The sequence below is a fragment of the Ciconia boyciana genome, chromosome 18, assembly GCF_034638445.1.
Source record: "Ciconia boyciana chromosome 18, ASM3463844v1, whole genome shotgun sequence".
Classification (NCBI taxonomy): Eukaryota; Metazoa; Chordata; class Aves; order Ciconiiformes; family Ciconiidae; genus Ciconia; species Ciconia boyciana.
In genome coordinates, this window is record NC_132951.1 from 11,033,589 (window position 1) to 11,048,038 (window position 14,450).

Genomic DNA, 14,450 nt, shown 5'->3' on the forward strand with positions numbered 1-14,450 from the left:
GTGGCAATGCAGAGCACACGCCTTCCCACCCCAAGGGCAGCCAGAGGAAATTTAAGTCTATTGTCCCTCTCTCTTAAGCCTAGCAAATGTCAAGACTGGATCCTAGCAGCCTTTAACCAAACAGATCTGCAGTGACATTTCGAAAGGCAGCACGACAGAGGCAGATACAGTGAGGAATCTGGTCCTGCACCCGCAAGTGCAAAGTCCACGTCCCCCCACCAGCAGTGCCTGAGAAATCAGCTGCAGCTTCACAGCTCAACCACTCCTGCACAGCTTAATGTGTCACCTCCCTCCTTGACACCAGGCGCCCTGGCTGTAGGTACCACCAGCCTCCAAAGACCTTGCACTGAAGGAGCATTGGCAAGCACTGCAAGGGGCACCACAGAGGAGATTGTCCTACCTCAGCCCAGCAGACACTGCCCCGTAACACCTACACCCCATAGACCCCCACAGCCCCCCTCTCCCAACGCTGTATTTTCTCCTGTAGCCCTTTGTGCAACCCCCACCCCACCCCTCAGGGCACAGCAAGGGCCAGGGGCTCCCAAAGGTGCAGGAAGCCAGAAGGGACACCAGGACACCAGTGACAGGGCAGAGGCTCACCGGCAATGGCACCATCCCTCTGCTCCCAAGCGTGGCAGCTCCAGAGATGGTAGAAGTGTTCAACCAGGAGTCCAGACCACCAGGAAGGTTCCCCACAATGAGGCAGGACTAAAATCAAGCCAGAAAATCAACCTGCAGTTCAGGATCAGGCTCAGTGAGGGTAATCAGGGTGAGACACAGCCTGGTGATCTTCTGGCGGGTCTACAGTAATAAGACAGGTCGGGCTGAGAAATCAGTCCGTGGGTTAAGGTCTGGATGCCCAGCACTGGAGACAGCACTCCTCAATACACCTCAGGAAGGGCCCATGGGCTGGGGCCCCGGGGGGGGCTGGTCAGGGCCATTAAAGCCTGTTAGTGCCCTGGCACCCTGTGCAGCTCCTGCCCCCCCCAGCTCCCATGCAGCCCCCAGCCTGCAGCTGGCAGGGTGCTTTTGATAGCTTCTCTAGCCCTGCTCACCCATCACCAGGACGGGGTGCTCAGCAGGGGTGCTGGGCTCAGCAGAGGTGGCTGCTGCAGCTCATCAAGGACTTGTTGGTGGAGGCTGCGCTAGGGACACGCAGGGGAGCTGGATTCTTTGCAGACCTTTCTCAAGTCAACCATCAAACTGCTGCTGTGGGCTTCACGGCACCGCTCTACAACAAAGTCTTGTCCATGCAAAGCAGCAGATCCTGTCCTTGCCAGGGGACTGGGGACTCTCTGCCTGTCCCAGCATGGCTGAGATGAGCAGGGATGGTCCAGCCCTGTGGGGCTGATGGGGACATGGGGCTCCTCTGCTCTGCATGGTTACAGCCTCTGCGGCCTTCTCTCCCAGGAGGAGGAGGGCAGACCCGTTGGCCCCTCTGACACCCAGGTGCAAGCCCCAGCTTACTGCCAACCGCTCACCGTGAAGGGATTGCGCTGGGTTGCATCATCCAGATGCAAAGCAGGCGGGAGGTGTAACTGCAACTGCTGGGCCCATCTAACCCCCCCGCCCCGACTAAATCCCCCTTGTTTTGTGGATGAGGTAAAAGACCGTCTGCTCCCAGTGCCCTGCCATGGTAACGAGCTTTCCTGGAAAGTCTAATTGCTGTGTCTTCCCAGCAGCAAGCAAGCGGCAGGTCTCCCGCAGCCTGCGGGACCCCTTCCCCGCACAGCACCCGTGACTGAGCCCCACGCTGGGGTGTGGCGAGGGTTCTTATCAGCGGCGATGCCATGCGGGTTGATCACATACATGAGCAAAGCCACCGTGCATTGCCAGGTTCTGGGCTGCATCACCCTCTCAGCAAGACACTGCTGTCACCTGGGGTGTCCCCAGGGACTCCCCGAACAGCCCACCTGGAGCTGGGCTGCTGGGGCTCTTTCATCCCATGCTTTAGGGAGCGAACTGAGCTGAAAGCAGCTGGCTGCAAACCCAGCACCAGCCTGGTCGAGGTTGCCCGCCTACCTGCCGGCCGGGCTCCCTGGGAGCCAGGCTCAGTCCGGGAGAGCCGCGCAGGGCTAGTGGGGGGCCAGGACCAAACACCCCCCGGCCAGACCTCTCCCTAACTCTTCTCCTGGCACATCGGGTACCGCTGCGTGATGCCCGTCCCTCCAGTTGCAGCTGCATTCCAACAGCAGCAAATTGCTGGTAATGAGCCGTGTCTCTCTACGAGCTGAGAGCCTTCAAGATCAAAGATGCTGTTATACAAAACCAAAATATTATCACTGGCCTTTAAAGGCCAGCCTAAGCTTCTGAGGGAAAAAATTCAATTTTCTGTAGATCTAATTTGAAATCATTTTAATGCTCATTAAGATAGAGAGACCCAAGCAGATTGAGCAGGCTGGAAGACAGGGAGGGGAAAAAAGAAGTCATTATTGACATTTTAGTTTAAGTCTTTATTCTACCCAGAGGTCCCCACTTCTGGCCAGTGGCTTTGAGTAATGCTATTGTTAGCATCAGAGTTGTAATTCTAATGTCCTTTTTATAACCAGCTTGGGGAAAAAAAATCCTGAAGGCCTTGACTGAATTCAAAGTAATGGAATTTATAGTGATAAAAAGAGATCTGAAGACAAAGAAACCTGCAAGCCCCTGCGCTGTCGCTCCCTGTCACGGGGTGGTCACAATGCTCGCCCACCCTGGGTGGCCCCCTCTGCAGCGCCTTCCCGGGGTGCTCCGTGGTGGGGGACGAAGGAAGGGACCACGGTGGCCCTCGTGTCCCAACTTGTCAGCCCACCGGAGCCGTCTGCCGGAGCCACTCCTCCGTCTGCTGGGTCGCAGCCCCGGGGACAACTGTCCCGAGGGGTAACGCACCCCTCGGCAGCACCCAGCTCCGTGCCTCCAGCCGAGGGGTGGGACGGGGACGGGAAAGAGCCCAGGGGGGTATTTATTTGCCACTCTCTGCGAGCGCTTGCGTGGAAATGCAAGGTTGGGTAAAGGCGGGTGCGTCCCTCTGCGGGCGAGGGGGGGCCTGGGGGCGGCCGGGCACGGGCAGAGCCTAAAGGGCAGCAGCCGGCGGGGAAGAGCTGCCTGGCCTCGCCCCGGCGCGCCTGCTGCGAGCCTGCTGCGAGCCTGCTGCGAGTCTGCTGCGAGCCTGCTGCGAGCCTGCTGCGAGTCTGCTGCGAGCCTGCTGCGAGCCTGCTGCGAGTCTGCTGCGAGTCTGCTGCGAGCCTGCTGCGAGCCTGCTGCCGGCCAGCCCGGCCCGGCCCCACCCGCGGCAGCCGGGCAAAGCCCGGGGCTGCAGGGCCGGCCCGGCCCGGCCCGGCGGCCAGCGCTGCTCCGTGTCATTTGCCTCTGGGCCTGCGGAGGGCAGCAAACCCCCGGGAAGGGCCCGCAGCCCCGGCTGAGCCTCCTGCCGCCCGGCCCCGGGCTCTGCCGGCCCCGCGGGCTGCGCAGGCTGCGGCCCGGCCCCGGCCCCCCGGTGGATTCCCGTCCCCCCCCGCCCCCCGGCACCCCCCGGGGTGCCCCATCGGGAAAGCCCCGGGTAACGATTACCCAAATTGCCGCAGCCCGCACCCCCAGCAGCCCGGGGCTGCGGTGGATTTCACCCGGGGTCGCGGTCCGGTGTGGAGCACCGGGTAGCGCTGGGCGCATCTCCTCCCGCCACTGTCCGGCCCTTGGATGGGGACGGGGACACTGTCCCCCCCATGGCCTCAAGCCCCGACCCGAGGGCTGGCTCCATCCCCAGCACCTGCTCCGCTGGCTGAACCCAACAACCCAGCTTCGACAGAAGCAGGCACACCAAAATTGTAAGAAAAGCTCTTGTGGGAACTTGCCGGTGTCCTTGTTTCCCCTGTGCTGCAGGGCCCGTGGGTGGAAATCTCTCCGGCTTTAGGAAAAAAAAACCCTGACATATGGTTTCTGGCCCATTTTGACCTCAAAAAGTACAAGCAAGATCATCTGGGTTTTGGCAAAGGATAGCATGAAAGTGTCCAAGCACGCAGCAGCTCCAGCTGCGTGGGGACCGGCAGGCAGTGTCCCCAGCAAACGGTGGCCAGGGCTGATCCCAGCCTAGGGAAAAGCCCCAGCTGTGGCTTTGGGTGAGTTCCTGGATCTCCCCTGGAGCTTCACTGTCCTCCGCTGAAGAGGAGGGTCCTCTCTCAGAGGGGAATCGCAGGGTGAGACCCAGGAACAGGTAGGGAGTGGTTGGATGTACCACGGTGCTGTGTCCGGCCAAAGATGTTTGCATGTTGGCAATGCGGATTCACACGATTCCCCAAATTTAACAAGGGCTGTACAGCACAGTATGATGAAAGCTGAAGTACTTGAAGCCACTGGTAGAGTCAGGGAAACAAACATTAGTCTTCCTGCTCCAGATTTAGTTCTTTATTCATTTTCCAGCTGCATTCAGCAGTCACTGTCCCAGTGCTCAAATTACCCATTAAAGGCATCACAGAAATGAGAGGAAAACAGGACAGCATTGTGGTTTTGATGAAAAACGTTAAACACCCTAAACAGCAATTTCTGGAAGGAAAATTTGTCCTTCTTAGGATGGGGACCAGGTTACATTTATTCTCGAACAGCTCAGAGACACCGAGGGCTCCTGGCTGCTTGCGGTCCAGGGCACGGCCACCTCCCCAGCCACCGCTGCCCTCGCTCCCCGCTCCGCTGGCAGCACCACGACCTGCAGGAGGGACTGGGGGTCCTCCATTTCGGCTTGTGACCTGCGTCAGATTCAAAGATAAACACAATACCAGTTCCAAAATCCCCGTGACTGCACTGGAGTGGACACGATGTCCCCTGTCTGTTCATGCTGCTGCTTCCCCTCGCCCATTGGTGACTGCAGCTGGGTCGCATCCTGCAGGTCTGTCCCAGGGACCTGACCTGCCTGTTCATGGTGTCCCTGGCACTGGAGAGCTGTCCCCTGCGCTGGCATCTGACTCCTCCCCACAGTTGCAGCATGGAGGGACCCCAAGGCTCTGGCCCTTAGCGATGCTGTTGACACCTCATCTACATGGAAATGTCCCCACCTGGGGGTTTTGCTCCATGAATAAAATCTATGACCCCCCCCTTGTAAAGAGACTCCAACCCAAGGAGCTGCACCGTGTCCCTGCCGTTCAGCAGGGCATCGCCCTTAGGGTGCAGCAGGGGGATGTCCCCAGGCTCCCCTCCCTCACCCAAAGGTGTCCCTGGAGGGGAGGGCTGCCGCTCGCTCACTGTGCCCAGTGCCGGGCCAGCTTTGCTGACTCAGCGGTGTACGCCCTGTGTAAATGCCCGCCAGCTGCTGCCCCGGCTGCTGTTTGCTCAGGCTGCGTCGCTCTGTTTGCCTTTCAGGGGATCACGATGGAGGGAGATGGCCTTTCGGCTGCCGGCAAATGGGGCAAGGCAGCTCCAGGCACCTGCCCCAAGGATCCTCCAGCATCTCCGCTCCTCCAGCCCCTGCCTGCCAGCCACCGGCCCTGCAGGCTGGTCAGTGGCTACAACCCATCAGCAAGACCTAAATTAAATCTTCTGTGGAGCTCTAGGAGCTACAGAAAAATGCACCCACTGCAGCATAACCCAGCCGCCACGCAGCCAGGGAAATTATTTATTATCATTTCCTTGCAACAAAGATATGGAAAAAAAGCACCCGCCCTCCCCAGGTGCAACCAGCAGCAGCTGCAGCTTCCACGTAGGGATCTATGTACATCACAGTGTAAAGTCCATCAGAAAAAAATTCATTCCAAGTTTTTAAAAAAACTCCCCACATACGACCTAAAACCAGGAACCAGAAAAAAAGTGGTTGAGAAAATAGGTTGGGCCCCTCCCTCTTACTATAAAATATATATATTTCTAAGGCAACGTTTCACAAAACCAGAAGCGAGGTTCCTAAAGAGTCTGAGCTTGCAGCCGAGGACACCACACTGGCACAAATCCCACGTGAGAAGCTACTGTAGACACAAAAACCTCCACCCACCCCGCAGCCTCAGTGGTCAGCATAGTCCTTGGTTTCCACCCCGGTCTCGTTGAGCACCGTTGTCCTCACGATGGCCTCGGTGACTGCATAGGGGTCGCAGTTGGCTGCCGGCCGCCGATCCTCGAAGTAGCCGTAGCCATCTTGGCCGACTTGGCGTGGGATGCGGATGCTGGCACCTCGGTTGGCCACACCGGCAGAGAACTCAAAGATGTTGGATGTCTCGTGGTGGCCAGTGAGCCGCCGGGAGTTGTCCCTGCCGCCCCGCGGGTCGTAGACACAGATGTGGTAGTCATGCCGCTTGCTCAGCTTCTCGATGGCGGCTTCGATGTGTCTGTGGGAGAGAACGGGGTTGGGTTTGTCAGTAGGTCCATTTGGGGTGTGATTCCATGGCCAGGAAGGCTGTCACCCCCTCGTTCTGTGCAGGGACAAGGACGGCCCAGGGGACACTCTCATATGACCAGCTGCTTTTCAAATAGAATGAGCTGGGACAGCCCCAGCCCTGCCTGGTGCAGGCACCCAGGTATGGAAACACACATGATACAGGGAGCTGCCACACAGCCAAGGACACCCCAAACCTCCCGGCTACCTCCCAGGGACCCCCCGGACTCACTTAAGACCCCCTTCTCTCCGCATCTCCTCGGTGCTGTAGTTGGTGTGACACCCAGCGCCATTCCAGTTGCCGGTCATCGGTTTGGGGTCCAGAGTAGCCACAACCCCAAAGTCCTCGCAGACCCGGTGGAGGATGAACCGAGCCATCCAGAGGTGATCCCCCATCTCGATGCCTTCGCATGGGCCCACCTGGAATTCCCACTGGAAGGGGCAAGGGGATGCACTGGTGAGGACGGGCAGGTTCGTGCCTCCCCAGCCATCACATCCCTGCCCCCCCCCCCCCCCCGGCAAGGGCTGCCAGCCTGGGGCACGGCTGAGCTTTACTCCTTGGGAATCAGCAATGAGGATGAGGAGCATCAGGTTAAGCAACAGGACAGCTTTGGCATGCAAAAAAAATGGGAATAAACTGCTCATGACTAAATAGAGCAAATCAGAGAGTTGTTAATCAAAACGGAGGTAAATAAGCACCATGCCTGCCTTTGAGGCTGGTGCCGGCGTGCCGGATCCCCCAACCCACACCGCAAACATGGCACGGGACTAACGAGGAGCCTCCTAGTCCTTCCCAGGGCTGCTCCCTCCCCAGCCGGAGCTGGGGTTGCACCACCCACAGTGACTAACCAAGGGGTGATGCATTTATGGCTGCTGGCATGGCCTGGCTGAGACCAAGACCAGGATGCAGAAAGCAGCCAAGAAGGACCCTGAAAAAGTCAGGGCAAACAGTAAGGTCGTTAAAAGTCCTGCCTCAGCTGCACTGCAGATAAGTCCCCTGCTTATCGCTGCCACATCAGCGGCGGGAGTCAGCGATTCGCAGGCTGCAGGGCCAAATCACCGTCGGTCAGTCTGGCCACCCACCTAATGCAATCAGGGACTCCCTCCGGCTAACTCCTAAATAAACCCAAATTCCCCCCAGCCACCCCCCAAGGCCATGTCCCACCCGAGCTTCCCAGCTCCCGGGGTAGAGGAGCAGGACGCAGACACCCGTTGCTCCACATGCTGCTCCCGCAGCCCGTCCCGGCTCACGCCATCCCCTGCATCCCTGCTCTGCGGGGAAAGGAAAGCGCAGGGGAGCACCCAGCTCCGCACGGGCTGCCAGAGCTCAGGCTGAGCTGTGCAAGGAGCTCACTGCAGTTTGGCTTGGCTGCGATTTTGCTTGGCTGCCCCAAAAAGCAGGGATTTGCACGCCAGGGTGAGTTAGGAGAAAAATCAAAACGTGTACTTTTTTGTCCTAGCAGTGCAACTGCTCCCATCTAGACAAAACCCACGTGGGGAGTCACTGGATTTGGCATCCCAGAGGAGCTCGGAGTTGCTGGGTTATTCCAGCCTCACGATAACTTGTATCCATCCCTGGAAACGGGCTGCGTGGGGCCATCCACACGTACCTGGGAGGGCATCACCTCTGCATTGGTGCCACAGATCTTCACCCCCGCGTAGAGACATGCCTTGTAGTGGGACTCCACGATATCACGCCCGTACACCTTATCTGCTCCAACCCCGCAGTAATAGGGGCCTGGAAAGGAAAGAGGAGTCACCGCCCAAGTAAAGCTTTTGGGAGCAACAACAGCACTGCAGCATAATCCCACCACTCCCAGGTACCAGCCATCATCTGCAGAGGATCTATGGGAATTAAATGGTGTTGCCCTCCACGGTGCATCGAGCCACCGACCCCTACTCCAGGACCAGCAGCGTGAGCAATTCATCTGTGCAACCTCAGCCTTATCTAGGCAGTTAAACAGGACTCGTTGTGCATCAACTGGGAGGTGGCCAGGAGATAACGAAAGCTTGGCTTGGTCTGCCCCGCGGCACCTCGCTGACCCTCTGAGCACATCAAGCATCCGAGATTGTTCTGACAACAGCCGACATTGTTCATGGCTAGAAAATTCAACTCGCCACGGTTTTATATGGCTCTTCCTCATTCAAGCAGGTCAGACGAAGATCTTCTCCCCGCCTGGGGGAAGGGAGATGTTGAAAGCAGCCAGTCCCCACAAAAAGCTGATTAAGTCAGGTTGGGAAACCCCTGGCCCTCTCCCAGGAGACAGCTGAGGCGCTGGGGCTTGCTTGCTGCTGCAGGAGGGCACGATGTGCTGACCCCTTCCTGAACAGCCACTCGGTTTTTCCAGCCGAGTTCTCCAGCCCTTGCCAAACAAGTCGTGCAGCTGAGCTGTTTGTGCAACTGGGGTCCGGTGGGAGCGGCACTGCCGGCCGGCTCACGTGAGCCACGGGGCAGCCAGTGCTCTCGGCAAACAGCTCCTAACCTCATCCCGGCTCCTGCCCGGTGTCAGCCGCGACGGGAAAGCTGCACCCAAGGTTGGGGACAGGATGCCTGCTGCCGGGCAGCACCCCCCAAGCAGCAGGGTGGGAGCCGAGGGGAGCATTTGGGTTGGGGAAGGGAAGGAGCACTTACCCTGCGGACCGGGGAAGCCATTGTCGGGCCAGCCGTAGGGGTGGCCGTTGATGCCCAGCAGCGTGTACTCCTGCTCCATCCCGAACCAGGGGTGGCTGTCCTTGACCAAGTCCATGACTTTTTTGCACGTGTGTCTCAGGTTGGTCTCTGGGAGCAGAGAGGTCCAGGTTAGACTCGTGCCGTGGGCAGGCGCCCGCCACGCTCCGCTCCATCCCGCTCAGAGGCTGAGACTCCACCACTGCCAAGCGCTTCCCACAGAAGCCTTATGGAAACCGGTGAGTGGATCCCCCCCTTCCTGCGACGCTCTCTGCTCACCGGTTTCCTCCTTGCAGAGCTACTCCATCGCCACAGCATCAGGCCACAGGCCAAAGAGGTTTAGTTAGCCTGCTCCTCAAACCACCACCGCTGGTCCATGAACATCCTCCTCTTACACACCGAGAGACCAGGAGCTGTACCCCAGCCCCGTCCTACACGCATCCGGCAGATCTGGGAACAGGGACTATACATCACCCATCACTACTTCGCCCCCATCCTCTTTCTACCAGCCTCAGCTTAATTATCCTTATCTTTCTCCTGCTCCATAGTTTTGCTCAGCGTCCTGGCTGGCTGGCCCTGCCTTGGCCCTTTGTGGTGGCAGGGGTGCTCACGGCAACCGGGGCTTTGCCAGGCAGATACAGATATCCGAGAACCATCCTGACATGGGACAACGTGCCAGGCAAGGGGAGTGAGAGTTTGGACCGAAACAGCAGGGCTGAAAAACTGTTGTCACAGGGACAGGCAGCAAATTCTACCTTTAAATCGCAATAAAAGATCCCAGAAGCAGCTACAACATAAAGCCCAGGGCGCGGGGCTGGAGAGGAGCAGTGACATCTCCCTTGCACTGATGGGAGAAGGGGGGAAGGCACAGCCCACACAGCCCTTAACACCCACAGGGACCCACCCTGGGCAGAGCCGGAGGGTGCACCCCTCTCGGCTGCGGGGTGTTGCAGGGCTCTGGGCTGAGCTCTCTGCCCCAGCTCCAGCCCCAGGGGCTCTCATTACAAATTGCTCCGGCAGAGGAGCTGCTGGGCAGAAATCTCAACCAAGACGCTTCCCCCGCGGCTGAAAGGCATGAGGCTGTTTGAAGAGGAACCAGCCCCATCCTTCACCATCACTTCCCACAGCCTCTCCTCTCCTAGGCAGATGTGTGCATTACCCCGCAGATGCGGTCTCCCTCCCCCCACGCACCCAGCGGGGACGTGGCCCCGCTTTACTGGCAAATAACCAAACTTTGGCAGCAAATAACCCCTCTGGGAGCCCCTCGGCATGTCCCTGCAAACCAGCTCCCCCTCCTCTGTCTGGGGCTTTATCAGATGGACAGGACAGACACTGGGACTGCAGACTTCTGCGTGCAGCGATAAGACGGAGTGCTGGCACGCTCTGGGGCCGCTTGCAAAAGGTCACCCCGAGCCAGCCCGCGCCTCCCCAGCACCTTCTCCCTCCTTTTCTGCAGACGCCCATTAACGAGGAGAGCAGCCACAAACCCACCCCCTGCCGCTGCCAGCTCCAGCTCCCCTGCTGTAACCCCGCAGCCCGGGGCTGGGTGCACTCGTGCTCAAAAACCAGGTGACGCCTTTGGCGTGCTCGAGTTGGCGAGTGACATGAGCTCCACGTCTCACTGCTCTTCTCCTCGCCCTACGCTGCTAAAACAGGTTCCTGCAAGCAACCGCTGCCACCGGCACTTGAATTTCGGAGCCTCGGGCCAAGCACTCAGTGCTGAGCTGCTCCCCAGTGCCAGCGGCCCAGAGCAAGCGGCCCCTTGGAGAGACAGCACCCTAAATAATAAGTGGGTGACCCTTAGGAACCCGGGGGTGCACGCCGGAGGTGCTCACCTGCGGGTTTCCTGTTGTACTTCAGCACTTCGCAGAGCACCAGCTTGTTGGGGTCCAGGCAAAAAGGGTCCCTGAACATGCGGACAGGCACCAGGAACATGTCACTGTTGGAGCCCTCCGCCTGCGCTGTGCTGGAGCCATCAAAATTCCACTCGGGGACATCTGCGAGGCAGGAGGGGGACAAAGGGGGAGCGGGATGGGAAAAGGTCTCTCTCATATGGATCGTGCCAAGTGCTGGTGGCTTAGACCCCGGGATGGAGCACCCAGAGGGCACTGAGTGCCATGGGACGACGCCACAAAGGTTTTCTCCACATCCCCGGAGCCCAGCAGTGCTCCCCGAGCATCGGTGTGTTCACCCTCCCCAGCACCATCTGGGCACAGGCAGGATCAGCCCCGGCCACTTCACCTCCCTCTGCCAAACTCCAGCCGGATGCCGACGCGTCTCCATGCCTGTTTGCCCGGTGGAAAGGGGTGAGGATCTCGTCCTCCCCTTCCCACCCAGCGCTAATGACAGAGATTACAGATTAAGCAAAACCGCAGCAATGCAGGCCGGATATTTACTCTGCGGCTTGATGTAACCCCACGAGACAACTGCAGCGGGTATCACCAGCACCACGCAACCAGGGAGAGCAAGTGCCAACTTCCACCGCCCAAAGCACCCCAGAACTTTTCGCCAGTGGTGCTCGGGGCCCTCCACCACGCCAACCATCATCCAGACTGGCATTACCTTCGATGCTCTTGGGCTCCTTGTCGAGGGTCCTGCTCTTGCAGCGCACGCCCTCGCCGCTGCCATCGATCCAGACGTAGGTGACCTGCACCAACCCATCCTGGGGCAGCCTCACGTACTGCTCCCGCACCAGCTTGTTCAGCCTGGAGCTGTGCGACACCGACATGGCGACGGCCCTGCGAGAGCGCGCAGGTGAGCGCAGCATTACCCCCTGCCCATTTCCCTCCCTTTATTTTAAAGGCAACTCCCCTACCCTCCCAAAAAAATAAGCCACAACCAACCTCCCGCCCGGCCGCCCCCGCGGGTGCTCGGCGCTGCACAGGCAGCCCTGCCCCGGCCGCCCCCTCCCCGCCGCGGAGCGGAGCGTCCCCCCGCGGGACTCGAACCCGCGGCCCCGCCGCTCACCGGCCCCACCGCTACCCGCGGCCGAGCTCGCCGCGCTTTATACGCGCCCGCGGCCGCCCCGCGCGGGGAGGCGGGGCGAGGCGGGGGGAGGCGGGGCGAGGCGGGGGAGGCGGGGCGAAGGCGGCTCCGCCCCGGGGCGGCTGCAGCAGCGGGCCGGGCTGCGGCCCCCACCCGAGGGTTACTGGTTAAAAACGTTTAGCATGATTTTTCTTTCTTATTAAAATATTACTTATTGAAAACAGTAACTATCATATCGTTAAATATCACTTTACTAATAAATAACAAGTTATTGGCTACATAGCTTGTTATTTATTAAAAAATAAGAAGGATTACTCATCGAGAATAGGATTTACCACCTCCCGCCCCTGGCTGCACGCGTCCTGCCTCCGGGCACGTTGTTTTTGTAGGGTTGCCCTTTTACACGCGAGCAGGTGTTTTGCCCCCCAGCCCTGCTACAGCGCGGTGGGGTGCGGAGCCGGTGAGGCTGGCGTGGAGCGCTCCCCCCGGCACCCCGAAAGCCTCGCTGGGACCGCGGCCTGCAGAGGTGCCGTGCCTGGGAACGGATCAGGGTGCCTGGCTGGCCCTGGGACACGGGCAACCAGATCCCTGGGGACGTGGGCAACCAGATGCCTGGCAGCCCTAGCACCACCCCTGTCCCCCCACCCTGCCCTGGACACCCCAGGGACCACTCCTGCCCACCCGCCTTCAGCCCCCCGCGGCTGCAGGGCTGCGTTTCCCTCCTGGGCGCAGCCACCCCCCTGCAGCAGAAGGGCATCTGTGCTTTGAAGGAACGAAAGGCTGAGGGCTGCAGGGATTGCTGCTGGGAAAACACGGAAATCGCGTCTCATCCCTCGCATCTATAAATTATTGAGCTAAAGTACACTATTTGACATTTTCAAGCACTGGCAGCATAGTTAAGTACCTTTAAAAACAAAAATTATCCACGCGCAGCAATGGCTCTGGTCTGATTTACGGTCAGCTAAAAACCCTAAGCCAACAGGTATGAATTTGAGTAGATTATTTCAATATAGCAGCAGTTCCCAGCTATCGAGCCAACCCCAAATCTCAATTAGATTAATTAAACGGGCCACTGCCTTTTCGGTTTTCCACAGATACGGCGTTACAGGGTTCACATTTGTTAGAGCAGACACATCCAAAACGTGCCAGCGCACAACCAGGTGCGAACGCAGGCGCAGCGCAAGCAGCCCCCGCCGGCCGCGTGTTATCTCAAATACTCCGGTATTTTTTTTCTGGGAGGAGGGTAGGATTTCAAATAAACCCCAGCAAACCCAGCCGGGTGTGTGCACTGCAACTCTCCAGCCTCAGTTTTTAAGCAGTTTTTCAATGTTACAAGAGGAGAAAAGGCTTTGAAGCATGACCGGACTCCAAAGCAGTTTGGGGTTTTGCTAATTCCCCCGGTCTTGAAGGCAGACTCATGCTTGCGGCTGCCTGACTCACCCCCAGGAATGTTTTTCTGCAAAACAGTGTAACATCTGCACCGGGGCAGCTAAAAAACCCCCTTCACAGTTGATTGCCCCCCCAGGACTCCTCCTCACTGGGCACGGACCCACAAACTGCCCCCCTCCCATCACACCTCCTCACCGGGCACCGACCCCAGACCACCAGCTCTGTTTTTCTTCTGAAGGTGTTTTGGTCCCGCAGGCGGATAAACAACCGAGAAGAAACCCGAAAGCATCTGCGATTGCACAAGAGCCAGGAAATGAGATCGGCAGCGAGAGAAGCAAAACTTAATTAGCGACTCTGGTCCCCAAGTGGTGACATCAGCAGCAACGGGCTGCGGGCAGGCCAGACGTCACCCGCCCCATCGCCTGCGGGCACTGCCCCGAGCAGAGCCCGTGTGAAGGAGGTTGGCACGCAGGGATGTGCCCAAGAATCCCCGGAGCAGCGGTGGCAGAGCCGCGCGGGTCTCCTGTGCATCACCCGTGTCCTTGATGCTGCCCGGGTGACATGCAGGGTCTCCTGTAGCTGAAACTGGGGTGCAGCTCCAACGTGGCCACCTCCCTCTCCGGGGTATTTTGGGGACACATCCATGAATGTGGTTGCAAAGCCCAACATTTCCTCATTCCTGTTTGGAAATCGTCCCAAGCGGGACAGCAGTGCAGGAGGAAACAAACCCCTGGGTGTGTAACCCAGTGGCAGCATTTCCCGGGGACGTTGCAACACGTGGCTGAGCCAGCGCAAGCGACGGATGCGCCAGCAGCTCTGCCGGGCCCCTCGGCCCCGTGCACCCATCTCTGTCCTGCTCAGGGAGCTGGATCCTGTGGGACTGGCTTCGGGGCTGATGCTGAGCTTTCACAAAAAGCAGGGAGGACGGAGATGGACCTGCATCCCTAACCCAACCCGAGGAGAGGTGAGCCACCTCTTCGGAGCCTGCTGCGTTGTGTCCTTCACGGCAGACAGCAGGACCAGCAATGGTGTTTTCACGTGAGATGCCAGGGTTTGGGCAATGTCCTGCACCTCCCCGAG

General features: G+C 59.1%; 1 protein-coding gene across 7 annotated transcripts; it reads right to left on the reverse strand.

The window, feature by feature from the left end:
* Nucleotides 1-4,369: 4,369 nt before the first annotated feature.
* Nucleotides 4,370-13,679, reverse strand: LOC140661303 (glutamine synthetase). 7 transcript variants are annotated; one of them, XM_072883220.1, is made up of 8 exons: nt 13,577-13,678; nt 11,559-11,734; nt 10,832-10,993; nt 8,961-9,107; nt 7,939-8,066; nt 6,561-6,760; nt 5,951-6,281; nt 4,370-4,718 (listed from the first exon to the last, which is right to left on the reverse strand). In XM_072883220.1, exons 1-7 carry the CDS (start codon nt 13,657-13,659, stop codon nt 5,960-5,962), a joined length of 1,218 nt encoding a protein of 405 aa, XP_072739321.1. In that variant the 5' UTR covers nt 13,660-13,678; the 3' UTR covers nt 4,370-4,718; nt 5,951-5,959. The 7 variants fall into 7 exon arrangements, with proteins under 7 accessions (XP_072739321.1, XP_072739322.1, XP_072739320.1 ...); XM_072883221.1 differs by lacking the exon at nt 4,370-4,718 and having other exon boundaries at nt 5,543-6,281; nt 13,566-13,679; XM_072883219.1 differs by lacking the exon at nt 4,370-4,718 and having other exon boundaries at nt 5,543-6,281.
* Between the last annotated feature and the right edge of the window lie 771 nt (nt 13,680-14,450).

What these genes read in the sequence shown, in the direction of transcription:
- LOC140661303 (XM_072883220.1), bottom strand. Translation starts at nt 13,659, where the DNA reads ATGCTTTCGGGTTTCTTCTCGGTTGTTTATCCGCCTGCGGGACCAAAA. An exon ending in AACAGAGCTGGTGGTCTGGG is followed by an intron (nt 11,735 to 13,576) that starts GTCGGTGCCCGG and finishes GCGCTCTCGCAG; the next exon opens with GGCCGTCGCCATGTCGGTGT. An exon ending in TGGCTTCCCCGGTCCGCAGG is followed by an intron (nt 8,067 to 8,960) that starts GTAAGTGCTCCT and finishes TTTCCTTTCCAG; the next exon opens with GCCCCTATTACTGCGGGGTT.